Source organism: Brachyistius frenatus, unplaced genomic scaffold, assembly GCF_029030835.1.
Source record: "Brachyistius frenatus isolate BFR_SWC_R1_liver_20210118 unplaced genomic scaffold, ASM2903083v1 Contig_59, whole genome shotgun sequence".
NCBI lineage: Eukaryota > Metazoa > Chordata > Actinopteri > Embiotocidae > Brachyistius > Brachyistius frenatus.
In genome coordinates, this window is record NW_027210658.1 from 2,083,649 (window position 1) to 2,097,818 (window position 14,170).

The following is a 14,170-nucleotide window of genomic DNA, read 5'->3' on the forward strand; positions in this document are numbered from 1 at the left end:
GGAGCATGGAGATCAGGTCCTGTGTCCCGGACACCTGCTCAGCTCTCACCTGGCCTTGTGGAGGAGGGGGACTCATCCAACCAGGCTCAGACTCCACCGAGCTCCCGTAGAGAAAATCCTAGCCATCTGACACGCAGGATTTGTAGGTTTACGCGGAATTGCTTCCCCCTCCTCTGTGAGATTAAATACGGTGGCATCCATGTATAGATTCTCACTATGTTTACAGCGCGAGGCAGCAGCGGAATGTACGTCCTGCACGCAGAGAGCATCTGGAGCGGCTGGCAGGTCTGATGCTCGTGGAGAGGTACCGTGGACACTATGCACACGGACGTGATGCTGCTCAGTCTGCTGCTGTGGACGGTCGGTGTGTCCGGACAAAAGCGTCCGGAGGGACAAACTCTGCAGCCCTACAGACACAGGTCAGTCCGGAACCACAAAGAGGCTGGGCGCACCTCCAACCGGCACGAATGATAAATCGTGTCAAAAATTCCCACTTTGATTGGGTTTGAGCTATATAATTTAATGTATGCGAGAATTTTCACTCCAATGTTCTTAAACAAGAGTCAGAAAAAGATCAAATCTGATCTTCACTTTGTATTTTTGACTTTGGAAACTGCACTTCACAAAACAATCTCAACTCAAGATCCACTTTTAATAAGGCTTCATCAATAATGAACTCATTACTAGCAGGTTGTGTTTCTCCAGTAGTCATAAATTCAAATATATATATTTGTATAAATGTTTAAACTTTTCATGAGGATTCACGTGGTTATTCCATTTTGTTTTGTTGTTGGTTCAGATGTCCTGCTGTAGTTCTGCTTGATTCTGATGTATCTACAACATGCCTGTTATTGCTGCTCCATCACAGTGAAGGATGGTGTTGCAGGTCTATAATAAGATGTACATGGTTCATTCTGCAGCCTGCCTTCACTGCAACAACACTTTCATTCAGTTCTCATTTGTCTTTTCATTGATCATTTAAGAGTCTCTATAAATGTCCTTTTTACATCCTGAACTTCAAGCATGTTTTCACTTAAGTTTGAAATATTGTTCTTGATTTTAAAAATGGTGGTTTGACAAAATCATCTTAATCCAAACAATTTATTTGCTGTTGGAAATCACCAGATGCAGTATAAAGGTCTTTTTGTCATTTTTCCAATAGTTCTCCCTCTTTACTGCCTTTGTGGGATTTTCTCATATTAAATCTGACTTCTGATCAGTCTTCAGAGCTCATTTATGAAATTAGCACTTGTCACTTGCATTTGGTTGGAATTTGAAAGCAAAGGGATTTTCCATGTTTTATTACTCAGGCTTCTGTTGTGATGATGTAATCTTATTTATTCAGATTTCGGGATTGCATCAGTTTGATAGTGGCCTCGTAAAGCGACTTTTTACAAATAATAACAGCTGAAATATTGATATTTGTTATGAAAGACAGATATACAGATATTTTCAACAGGAGTTTTAGACATGCAGAAGAGAAGGCTCTGAGGGCAAATTTAACTGTGGCTCCAGTTTTGTTAGGTTTTAAATGTAGCCATATATTCAACTTTTTAATATATGTTGTTAAAATTATGCATATGCTCATTCTAATTATTATAATCCTTCTCCATTTGAGTAAAGTAATTTTGGCATTGTTCGTGGATTGGTTAAACTTCACTATGCAGATTGATGTATGTGCAGAGTTGAAGGGGGAAAAGAGACTATTGTGGTGTGGTCACAGACTGAATACAAAAGTGTTCATCGTTTCCGGGTCTGAAAAATTAGGCCGATGCAGAAGTGCCTTAAACTGCAATACCACCGAGTGCCACTAGAGATCGGCTCCAAAAAGCTTCCAGCTCCATAGACTTCCATTCAACTTCTCTCATCAAATACAAAGTGAATAAAATGTGTCCATCAGTTATCTCGGTGTTGTTAGCTAAAGTCACTCCTTCTTATTAGTTTTCTGGAGGTCCATCTGAAAATAATCCCTCATTCATTAGAAAATAAGTTTAAAAAAGACCTGTTTTTGGGGGCGTGTCTGTTTGATTGACAGATCTTTGGTGCAGTCAGGTTACAGCTATCGGTGGGCGGGACGTAGTATCGTCAGGTTTCCAATCAGATCGGTCAGATCCACCGCTGGCTCCTCCCCCAGCTCATCCAAATATGGTCACTTCCTGCTCCAAACTGCTCCGAACTAGCAAGATGGTGACGGACAGAATCTGAACTGGAGGCTTCATAATGTTCACAAGCCAATGGGTGACGACGATGTTGGTTGATGGTTGGTTTTAATACACAAGGGGGGTGTGAAAGTGTGAAAAACTGAGAAAGGATTTGGAATAAATCTTGAATTCATTAATATGTGATCTGTATCTGGATTACATATCTGGATAAGGGGAATTATTTCAGATGGAGATGTCCACTCGATTCCATCAGTCAATACATCAGGTGGTGACATGGTCAGAACAGTGTGGCCACAATCTGCAGGAAAAACATGACAACTTCATCTCACGCTAGTAATCCAGACAGAATTGATTAGCAGCAGCAGTCACGTTAGCTTGGCGCTGGAAAAAATAAATCTCATACAGCAGGATCGTCCTTCATCTGGGACAAGGTCCTCCATGGAGGGAAGGCAATGGATGTTTGTGGACCAGTGAGCCCCCTGAAACCATCTGCACACTGACATCAACATAATAAGAACTTACTTATTAACAGGTGTAAATGCAGAGTTATCGATCAGACATCATTCCAGAGATGACTTATCCCCGTATTTATCGCATGTTCATACCAGATGGAAAAAGGGAGTCCTTCAGTTCACGTTTTTAAATGAATTTTTGTGGATGTCAGTTTTAGAATATTCAAATCTTAAGTTAGTTTTCAGGTGAAAAAAACAAAACATCAGACAATTTATTACTTACTTAAAACTGAAAATGTTGTAAAGGATATATGGAGGAGGTCTGATAATAGAAAAGGTGCTTCAACTACATTTCGAGGTCCTTTTCATTTAAATTAATAAATTAAATTCAAATCAAATCAATTCAATTTAATTTAATTTATTTCGCGCCAAATCACAACATAGGTTATTTCATGGCACTGAACACATTAAATTCCTTACAGCAAGACTTTACAATGTTATACAGAGAAACCCAACAATTCAACAATTCCCACATAAGCCAGGAGGGAAAAACCTCCTCTTTAAGGGAGAAAAACCTCCAACAGAGGGGAAAAAAACTCCCTCTTAACAGGAAGATACTTCCAACAGAACCAGGATCAGAGGTGGGCGGAGCATCTGCCTCGACCGGTTGGTGTGAGAGGAGAGCATAGAGAGAAAAGGACAGCATAGAGATACAAGAGAAGAACTGTTGGTGGAGACGACAAGCGCAAAGCAGAGACATGCAGGTCCATGACGGGACATCTGCAAAAGAAGAGAAACTACGCGAGCGCGGGAACTGAATGGAGACAACAGATAATAAGCAAAAACTATGGGAGAGAAAAAGATGGTGAGGTATGAGTCAGTTAAAGAGTAGGAGGAAAGAAAAGAAGCTCAGTATGTAACAAGGTCCCCCAGCAACCTCGGCCTATAACAGCATAACTAAAGGATGGTTCAGGTCTACCTGAGCCAGCCCTAACTATAAGCTTTATCAAAAAGGAACGTTTTGAGTCTAATCTTAAAGCTAGAGAGGGTTTCTGCCCCTTGAACACAAGCTGGGAGCTGGTTCCACAGGGGAGGAGCCTGAAAACTGAAGCCCCGCCTCCCATTCTACTTCTGGAAACTCTCGGAACCACAAGTAGACCAGCATACTGAGAGCGAAGTGCTCTGCTAGGATTATATGGTTCTATAAGATCTCTAAGATATGATGGAGCCTGGTCACGTTGTTATGAGGTGGGTGTATTTTTCCAGGACCCAAATGCAAGCACACAGACTCGAGGTATCAGTTCCAAAAATACTGTCTTCATTGTCCAAAAAATAAACAAACAAAAACTACAAACCAAAAGGGTGGCACCGAGCGTGTCCACTTTACGTCCAGTCGGGAGGGCAACTCAACCACCGACAGCTCCAGGGGGACACGGGTAACAGGGCAGCTGGCAGACCAGCAGAAGGGACGGCGTCAACAATCCTCCTAGCCAGGAGGGCAACTCCACCGACTAGTGATTTTGACCGGGATATCCGCAGGAGACACAGAGGCCGGAGGAACAGGAACAGGACTGACAGGGACTGACAGAGAGCTGACGGGGAGCAGACGGAAGACGGACGGGTGGCTAACAAAAACACAATGAACCGACAACCAGAGTTGTGCAGGGGCAGGTTATATATAGTCTGGGGAGGTGATCAGGGAGATGCAGCACACCTGCAGGTGGCGATCAGGGATGAGTGGCTGCATCTGCTGGGACTGGTGAGGGGCGTGGCCACAGGCAAAGACAGGGGACACAGGAGGAGAGGTGATCGGGGGCAAAATGGAGGACAAAACTGAACTCCTGACACACGTAGAACTTTGTAAGTCATCAAGAGAATTTTAAATTATATTCTTGATTTCACAGGAAGCCAGTGAAGAGAAGCTAAAACTGGAGAAATATGATCTCTCTTGCTAAATCCCGTCAGTACTCTTGCTGCAGAAGTTAGTTTTACTAACTGATTAGTTTCATCTGGTTTTATAGAAAGATATAGCTGCGTGTCATCTGCATAACAATGGAAGTTGATGCAGTGCTTCCTGATGACATCTCCTAATGGAAGCATGTACAAAGTAAAAAGTATTGGGCCTAACACTGAGCCTTGTGGAACTCCATAACTAACTCTTGTTTGTCTGGAAGACTCATTGTTGACATGGACAAACTGGAATCTATCTGATAAGTAGGATTTGAACCAGTCTAATGCAGTTCCTTTAATCCTCGTAACGTCTTCTAATCTCTGTAATATGATCGTATGATCAATCGTATCAAAAGCAGCGCTGAGGTCCAGAAGAACAAGTACAGAGACGAGTCCATTATCTGAGGCTAACAAAAGGTCATTAGTAACTTTCACCAGAGCTGTTTCTGTGCTATGATGAACTCTAAAGCCTGACTGAAAATCCTCAAACAGATCATTCTTTTGTAAATGATCAAAAAGTTGATTTGCAATAACCTTTTCAAGGATTTTAGAAATAAACGTCAGGTTGTAAATTGGTCTGTAGTTTTCTAAAACAGCTGATCAAGAGTCGGCTTTTTAAGTAAAGGTTTAATTACAGCCACTTTAAAAGCCTGCGGTACATAGCCGGCTACAATAGATAGGTTGATCTTATCTAATATGGAAGTATTAATTAAAGGGAAGACTTCCTTAAAAAGTTTAGTTGGGATGGGATCTAACAGACAGCTAGAGGATCCAGATGAAGAAATAATTCTAGTTAACTCAGAGAGCTCAACAGGAGAGAAATTTTCCAAGTTTACATCTGGTCCTACAGTTGCTTTCAGGGCTGCTGTGCTTAACATCACATCAGTGATGGTGGCAGGAAGGGTCGGCCCGATTCTCTCCCTAACAGTGAGAATTTTATTGGTAAAGAAGTTGATGAAGTCATTACTGCTGAGAGCTGAAGGAATAGAGGGCTCAACAGAACTGTGACTCTTTGTCAGCCTGCTACAGTGCTGAAAAAAAACCTGGGGTTGTTCTTGTTGTCCTCTATTAATGATGAATAATATAAAGTCCTGGCCTTACGAAGAGCTTTCTTATATAATATTAGGCTATCCTTCCAGGCCAGGTGAAATTCTTCTAAATTAGTGGAACTCCATTTCCTTTCCAGCTTTCTAGTCGCTGCCTAGCAGAGCGTAGTTCTGAGTTGTACCACGGAGACAACTTCCTCTGGTTCATTACTCTCTTCTTCAGAGGGGCGACATCATCTAGAGTTGTGCAGAGATACTGCAGTGTTTTCTACCAGATGATCCACTTATGTGGGACTAAGATCAAAGTAGATGCTTTCCACTGCTTTAATACACAGCATCGAAGAGGATAAGCATGTAACAGCTTCCTTAAACTTGGCCATGGCATTATCTGACAGACATCTACTGTAGTGGGATTTATTCCCACATGCTGTGTAGTCCATTATTGTAACTTCAAATGTTAATAAGAAGTGGTCCGACAAAACAGGGTTTTGAGGAAATACAATTACATTTTCAGTTTCCATGCTATATGACAGAACCAGATGGAGGGTGTGGTTACCACAGTGACGGGGTTTATTTACATTCTGAGAAAAGCCTATAAAATCTAATAATAAGCTAAAAGTAGAACTGAGGCTGTCGTTGTCCACGTCAACATGAATGTTAAAGTCTCCCACTATCATCACTTTATTTGAACTCAGCACTAAATCTGATAAAAAGTCAGAGAATTCAGTTAGAAACTCTGAATAAGGACCAGGTGGGCGATAAACAACAACAAATAGAATCGGTTTCTGTGCTTTCCAGTTTGGGTGTGAGAGACAAAGAGTCAGACTCTCAAATTAATTATAACTAAGTTTAGGTCTTGGATTAATTGATAAACTTGAGTGGAAGATTGCTGAAATTCTAATGAAATAACACATATTCCTGTTCTCATATATTGTGAAATTGTTTATGCATTTTTGACTTTTGGAGGACTGCATACAGCCGGATCACTTGAACTAAGGCAAAGTAGAATCTTTAAATACGCTTCTCTGCTAAAGTTTACTATTGCATCTGCTGTTTTACTCTATCTTGACTGCTAAAGCTTGCCTGTTTTTTGGTAGCTGGAATTGTTTGTGATTGGGTTCTTGTTTTCACTCAAGTAACTGTGAGTCTTTGAGAACAAATTTAGAGTTAAACTGTTGGTCTTTTTATTTCCAATTCTACAAAGGCCTAAGTTGTATTTGACTTTCCACCAGTTTGAGGTAAAAAGACTCTCTCCAAAAGAAGTAGGGACAACATCTCGGGACTGTTGTGAAAGTTTTCTTTTTTTAGTAATCAGTGGTGAGTTTCGATTGCCGCCCATTTGTAACACCCGGTGTGGTCAAGGGGTGTGGTCTGACCAGCTGTAGTCAACCCTGTTATAAAACCAGGAAGTGTTTGAAGCGTCAGCTTCAGCATCAGCGAGGACTCGTCGTATGAAGACTCGGAGGATAAAGACTGAGGAGTCTTTCGTTGGAGTCACAGGGGGGAGGCTGAGTATAGCTGAGTAGTACTACTGCCATCTGAGAATGTGTGTACTTTCCATACCTGTGCGTATATCTACTCGTAGATACTATAGGCCTCACACTCGTTCACACCAATACCGTCACCTTTCCTCTGTTATCTATCCCACCCGTTCCACTCATACCCAACACCTCGTCACAGGAGGACTCTGGAACTGCCAGTCAGCTGCCCGCAAGACAGACTTCATCTCCGGCTTTGCTATCCAGCAATTGCTTGACTTCCTTGCTCTCACTGAGACCTGTATCACACCGGACAGCACATCCTCCCCTGCTGCTCTCTCCTCTGCCTTCTCCTTCAGCCACACCCCCAGACCCACTGGTAGGGGTGGTGGTACAGGTTTACTCATCTCCCCCAAATGGCGGTTTTCTCTTTACTCACTTCCACTTCCTACCTCACTGTCTTTTGAGTTTCATGCTGTGACAGTTACTCATCCGGTACAATTAAACATTGTTGTTCTCTACCGTCCTCCAGGTCCTTTGGGAGATTTCTTAAACGAATTAGACGTCCTCCTGTCAAACTTCCCAGAAAATGGCCTTCTGGGTGACTTTAACATCCAGACTGAGAAGTCATCCGACCTTTTGCTCTTACTGTCTTCCTTTGCTCTCTCACTCAGTCCTTCCCCTCCTACTCACAAAGCTGGTAACCACCTGGACTATATTTTCACCAGAAACTGCTCCACATCTAACCTCACTGTAACTCCACTTCTTTATCTCTTACACTCTCCCACTCTCTCAAACTGACAACCCTCCCACATCAACAGACTCTGTATCTGTCAGTCGCAACATTCGCTCCCTCTCTCCCTCCTCTCTGGCCTGCTCTGTTTTATCTGCCCTCCCTTCAACTGACTCTTTCTCACTCATGCATCCTAACTCTGCCACAGACACTCTCCTTTCTACTCTGTCTTCCTCTCTTGATTCTCTGTCCTCTTACATTACGACAGGCCCGCAAGTCTTCCCCAGCTCCGTGGTTGTCTGACTCGGTGTGTGCCGAGAGCCACTATGAGAGCGGCAGAAAGGAAATGGAGAAAATCTAACCACCCTGACGACCTGCTCACTTATCAATCTCTCCTCTCCTCTTTCTTTGCCTCTATCTCTGCAGCCAAAAGCTCCTTTTACCTAACCAGAATTCAATCCTCTTTTTCCAACCCCAAAAAGCTATTCTCCATCTTCGTTTCCCCTCCCCCCTCCTCCCTCCATCCTTCTACCAAGCCACTTTGTCAACTACTTTACTGAAAATATAGATGACATAAGCTCCTCATTTTCAAACCCAGCTTCTATAACTACATGTCTACCATCTTCATCTTCATCCCCTTCGCTTTCCTCTTTCACTCCCCTGTCTCCCAATCAAGTTCTTACTTTGGTAACCTCCGCCCGCCCAACCACCTGCCCCCTTGACGCCATCCCATCTCACATTCTCCAGTCTATTGCTCCTGACCTTCTTCCTTTTCTCTCCCATCTCATCAACACTTCTCTGTCAACTGGCTGTTTCCCGAACTCTCTGAAGGAGGCAAGAATGAACCCTCTCCTGAACCCCCCCCCCCTAACCCGGCTGAAGTAAACTACAGACCCGTCTCTCTTCTTCCCTTTCTTTCCAAAACTCTCAAACGAGCTATCTTCAATCAACTCTCCTCCTATCTCCACCATAATAACCTTCTTGACCCTCACCAGTCTGGTTTCAAGGCAGGCCACTCAACAGAGACTGCCCTCCTTGCTGTCTCTGAGCAACTTCACACTGCTAGAGCAGCCTCTCTCTCCTCTGTCCTGATCCTTCTTGACCTTTCTGCTGCATTTGACACAGTGAACCACCAGATCCTTATTTCTTCCCTTCAGGACCTCGGTGTCTCAGGCTCTGCTCTCTCCCTGTTCTCATCTTACCTCAACGACCGCACCTACCGGGTAACTTGGAGAGGATCTGTGTCTGAACCTTGTCCTCTCACTACTGGTGTCCCTCAAGGCTCCGTCCTGGGTCCCCTCCTCTTCTCTCTGTACACCAACTCTCTCGGCTCTGTCATTCACTCGCATGGCTTTTCCTACCACAGCTATGCTGATGACACCCAACTAATCCTCTCTTTTCCCCGATCTGAAACACAGGTAGCAGCATGAATCTCTACCTGTCTGACTGACATCTCTCAGTGGATGTCCTCACACCACCTGAAAATCAACCTCGACAAGACCGAACTGCTCTTCCTTCCAGGGAAAGACTCTCCCACCCTCGACCTGACGACTACCTTCACCAACTCTGTTATCCCCGACCCTGACTGCTAAGAACCTCGGAGACACTTGACAGTCAACTCTCTCTTACTGCCAACATCACTGCAACAACACGTTCCTGTAGATACATGCTGCACAACATCAGGAGAATAGGCCCTCTTCTCACTCAGAAGGAGGTGCAGGTTCTGGTCCAGGCTCTGGTCATCTCACGTCTGGACTACTGTAGCTACCTCCTGGCAGGTCTACCTGTTAGTACCATCCGACCTCTGCAGCTCATCCAGAATGCAGCAGCTCAACTGGTCTTTAACCTCCCAAAATTCACTCACACTACTCCGCTCCTCCGCTCCCTTCACTGGTTACCAGTAGCTGCCCACATCCGTTTCAAAACATTGGTACTTGCATACCGTGCTGCGAACAGATCGGGTCCAGTCTACATCCAGGACATGGTCAAACCCTACATCCCAGCCCGCTCCCTCCGCTCTGCTTCTACCAATCAGCTTGTTGCTCCCTCGCTGCAAGCTAAATACTCTACAAAATTACGACTGTTTGCTGTCCTGGCTCCTAAATGGTAGAATGAGCTCCCCACCAACATCAGGACAGCGGAAACTCTGTACATCTTCCGCAGCAAACTAAAAACACACCTCTTCAGACTTTACCTTGAACAGTAGAACTTTAGTAGCACTTAAAATGGCACTTACTGAAGAAATTGTATTTTCTTGATTCCTGTTGTTCTGGGTTTGTACCCTTATGGTTGAAATGCACTTATTGTAAGTCGCTTTGGATAAAAGCGTCAGCTAAATGAAATGTAATATAATGTAAAAATAGATATGATCAACAGACATTTTATTCCTTTAATAATGCTCCGACCCCTGCACACTTGCTTCCTGTGTGTTTTCTGAACAGAGCTACCTGCTTTGTAATCAAAGCTCTCTTTTTAGCTGACAGCAACAAAATATAACATGTGCCTGGTCGACAATCACTTACTCTAATTACATAACCTGTAATCTGAGTGTGTTAATGGGCTTCCAGAGTATTTGTATTGTTGTGGCTTTGTAAACATTTAGCAGAAATTAAATACCAGTTTCAGTCGACCCGTAATGTAAAACATCTTTGCATTGTTTTAACGTTCAGTTCGAAGTCTTCTGACAGACACTCAGAAGATTAGACACAGATTAGTTGACCTGAATGGTTCATGCTTCACTGACAGACGATGATTATTTTCAACATGTTGTCATGCAGGTTCATGTGATCAGTGACACTGGAAACAAAATTTCTCTCGCTGATAAATATTTGAGTGTTTTTGTCAGAAAAGTAAAATGGAAAAGAACACTACACCTTCAAGACATTATCATCAGTCTGGCTTTGATTAGATTTTTTTTAAATAAGGACAAAGTACGAGAAGGTAGATCAATAAGTTCCTGGACTGCTGCTCGTGCACGTAAACGGAGCACAGCAGCGTGGCGTGCACGGAGCAGGACGAAGTTATAACCCTGATGAGTAACTGGTTAAAGTTTTGTCACTTGATCATCATCAGTTCCTGAGTTACACCCATTTTAGTGAGCAGTGGCCGTGAGCAGAGAAACATTGAATTTTGGTGTCAAACTCTGGAAATGCTCAACTTTCAGGTGCGTAAAAAGATGGCAGATGCACCCGGTCCACTGCTCCAAACAAAAATCAGGAACTGATTACTCATTAGAGTTCTACGTTTTTCTGCTCCGTGCACATCACATCAATACATGAATATCGAGATGTTTTAAATCCTGGTTTGAGAGAACTGATAAAAAAAAAAAAAACATCTGAAATACACATTATTTTCTACAACTTCAGATGTTTACGAGAAGCAACAGACAGGTTTAGTTCATTTTGTTTGGGCTGGCCAGCGTTTGACTGACACCCAGTGTATGTTGTATGTTCTGTCCTGTCCAGTTCAACATACTGTATCCTGGCACGCGGCAGTGAAATCAATTCAGTATTTTTACGTTGATTTCAGTTTCAAACGCCCTGAATCCAACCCGATGTTGCTCTGACAGCTCATTTGCTCTTTCACCTCTTCAATCCTCGTTTACAAGCTTTTAATGATTTCTCAGTTTTAGCGTAATCTCCGCGGATGAGTTAAATAAGGTAAAAGCGCTGTTAGTGGTCGAGCCATCTGCTTGTAAAGAGTCGTCTCCAGTAATATTCTGTTCTCCAACATCTGCCATGGCAGGACAAGGGTAAATCTAAATATAATGTTAGACCCTGGATTATTATTAATACTTTAACCTGCCTCCTGAGAGGGATCTGCTGAGGGCCGGTCACGGGACCATCGACCCCTGCAACCCTGGAGGACCTCGGACCAGAACCAGACTGGATCTGTTAGGAAAACACAGCTGGTGCCAGTTTCAAAGGGTTAAAACTAGTGCTGCCAACACTGAAATGGACATTTAAGAATCGATTCAATAACATCAGTGTTATTCCTAACAGCTGCAGTCGGAGGCATCACGTCCGTCCGTGTGATCACGATATTTTAAGAACTCCTTTTTACTTTACTCTCTTTTTTACTGTTTTTATTAGGCGGAAGTAAAAATGTAAATTTTTGCTGGAATCACACTTTGGCCATGTGATAAAGATAAAAAGACATTTTATTTTTCCCTTAAGTGTCTCCTATCCATCCTCTTCCTCCTACAGTACAGTCAGCCGTTTGAATATTATTATCTTATGTGCACATCTGATATTTTGTGTGATGTTGTCACTATAGGTTGCTATTAAATACAAACTTATCCATCAGGAGTGAAAGCAGAACACCAGACTTCATCCTCTGGGGACCATGAATATGCACGTTTCATTGCAGCCTGGCTAATAGTGCTGACGTCCAACGTCTTGAAAGGACGCTTCACCCTGCACTCCACTGTCATGCAGTTAGCTGCTCGAGGTTGATCACTGGAGGGAGAGATTAGCAGCCATTTTAATGAGACTTCTTGTTTTTGGTTATAAAAATTTAAATTGTAATGGTGAGGCCGGCTGAATTTAAAGCAGACACTCCTGTCCTGCCTTATTCGAGTACTCACGACAATGTTAGATTTATGAATAAAAACTGTATTTAATATTTGTTTTCGTATTGGGAATACATGGTTGTTTTTTAGCTGTTTATGTTACAAAAAAAATTTAAAAAGTGAATAATACCATCATGCCACAGACACAAAATCTTTAAAAATATAGTTTTTTTTCTCTCACTTGAACAATTCTTCCAACATTTACCCAGTTGATCCGGTGGCTTCGGTGCTGACATCCAACATTGCATGATGCTCATTTAAAATCACAAAATATTTCTTCCCTTTCAGATGGAAACAAGAAATATCTCCAGCTGAAGGATCCAATCGCCGGATTGGAAGGTATGATGTCCTCCAATTAGAGCGATAACACAGGCGAGACAGAAGAATCTAATAGTGGAGATTAAAACATTTTAATCACATGATAGTCGTCAGTATCCGGAGACAAGGACAGGCCGTGTCAGTGTATTTTACTAAGCTCAATATAATCCATTCTTATCCTTTAGAATTAGGAAATTCATAAGATTATTTGCCGGCGTTGCATAAACTCAATAAGATGACAACAAGCTTCAATGATCCAAATTAAACTACTGAAACACCACCAGGTGTACAACACGTGGTTTAAGGTTTTATTGGTTAACCACTCAATAGGTGCAGAACAGAACAAGTGACTTGGCAATATGAACCTGCAGCGACTGAACCTGAGCTTTAGTTCTGCTGAAATTCTGAAATGAATAAAGACAGTTTTTGGGAAACCAGAAGAGTCTAATCAGCTCTGTGGTGCTCACACTGACAAAGCTGCCGTGCTGATGTTTACCATTTACTTTGTCTTAGTTTATCATTTCACCCTGCTTTAATTCATGATCAGCAATAAGCATCGGTCGGTACCACAAGTCAACAAACACACAGTGAACCCAGGCCCATGTATAACTGTATAATCTGCTGTGCGAGAACTGGAAGGTGTCGAGCTATGTGCACGATGCACTCGTGCACTCCTGTTCATCAGTGCTGATTGAACATGTGGCAGCCTGCAGGATGGGGGTGACTTCAGCTGTGTCACAATATCAGATTTTCACAACACGGTTATTGTTGCTGAAAGAATTACATTACAGATATTTTTGTGATATTGATTATGAATTTAATTAAAATAATTGATAAACTGATCTTATTACTGAATACTACTCGTGATGTCACGGATGCTCTTTTAATAAAAGTGTTGTCGGATGAACAGTGAATTACTCATTCACTGTTGTTTCCATCAGCACGGGCCTGTCACGTTGCCTGGGCAACGCTGTTTCATTCCTCATTCGGTGATTAGGAGTTCGAGCAGTGTTGCTCGTGTCACGAGAAGAGGGCTTCGTGTTTTTGTCCTCATTCAAGCAACGTTGCTCGAGTCGCTGTAATCTCTCTGGTCCTGTTGTCCTCTGATGCAGCTCAAACTGCTGTGAGACGAAATGAGCTGGAAACATGAAACTTGGCGTAATTACTGGAAATTATGTTCACTACCTTCCACAGAAAGCTAGATTTTTGTGCTATGATTTGGGCCTAAAAATGACATTTTTGAAAAGCCACGTTTCTTCGTCTTCAAGTCAGATTAATGTGACGTTTGACTCCCAGTTTCAGATCACTGTGCTCCACAAAACAACCTCTCAGACCAAAGAAGTCCACCATGATGGAATTTTTACCATTTGAAACACATTTTTGACATCTCATCCCATCGTTTTGTACCAAATTTTAAAGTATGTTGATATCTTATGGGGTTTTGAGATATTGACCAATAAG

The 14,170-nt window shown here is 42.6% G+C and overlaps 1 protein-coding gene across 1 annotated transcript in view; it reads left to right on the plus strand.

The window, feature by feature from the left end:
- The first annotated feature begins 318 nt into the window (after positions 1-318).
- LOC138625160 (gamma-aminobutyric acid receptor subunit rho-1-like) overlaps positions 319-14,170 on the plus strand; it is a 31,883-nt gene continuing 18,031 nt past the window's right edge. Inside the window, exons 1-3 of the mRNA XM_069705899.1 lie at positions 319-419; positions 4,937-4,981; positions 9,056-9,064. Coding sequence (XP_069562000.1) covers positions 319-419; positions 4,937-4,981; positions 9,056-9,064 — 155 coding nt within the window. The remainder of the gene's footprint in view (positions 420-4,936; positions 4,982-9,055; positions 9,065-14,170) is intronic.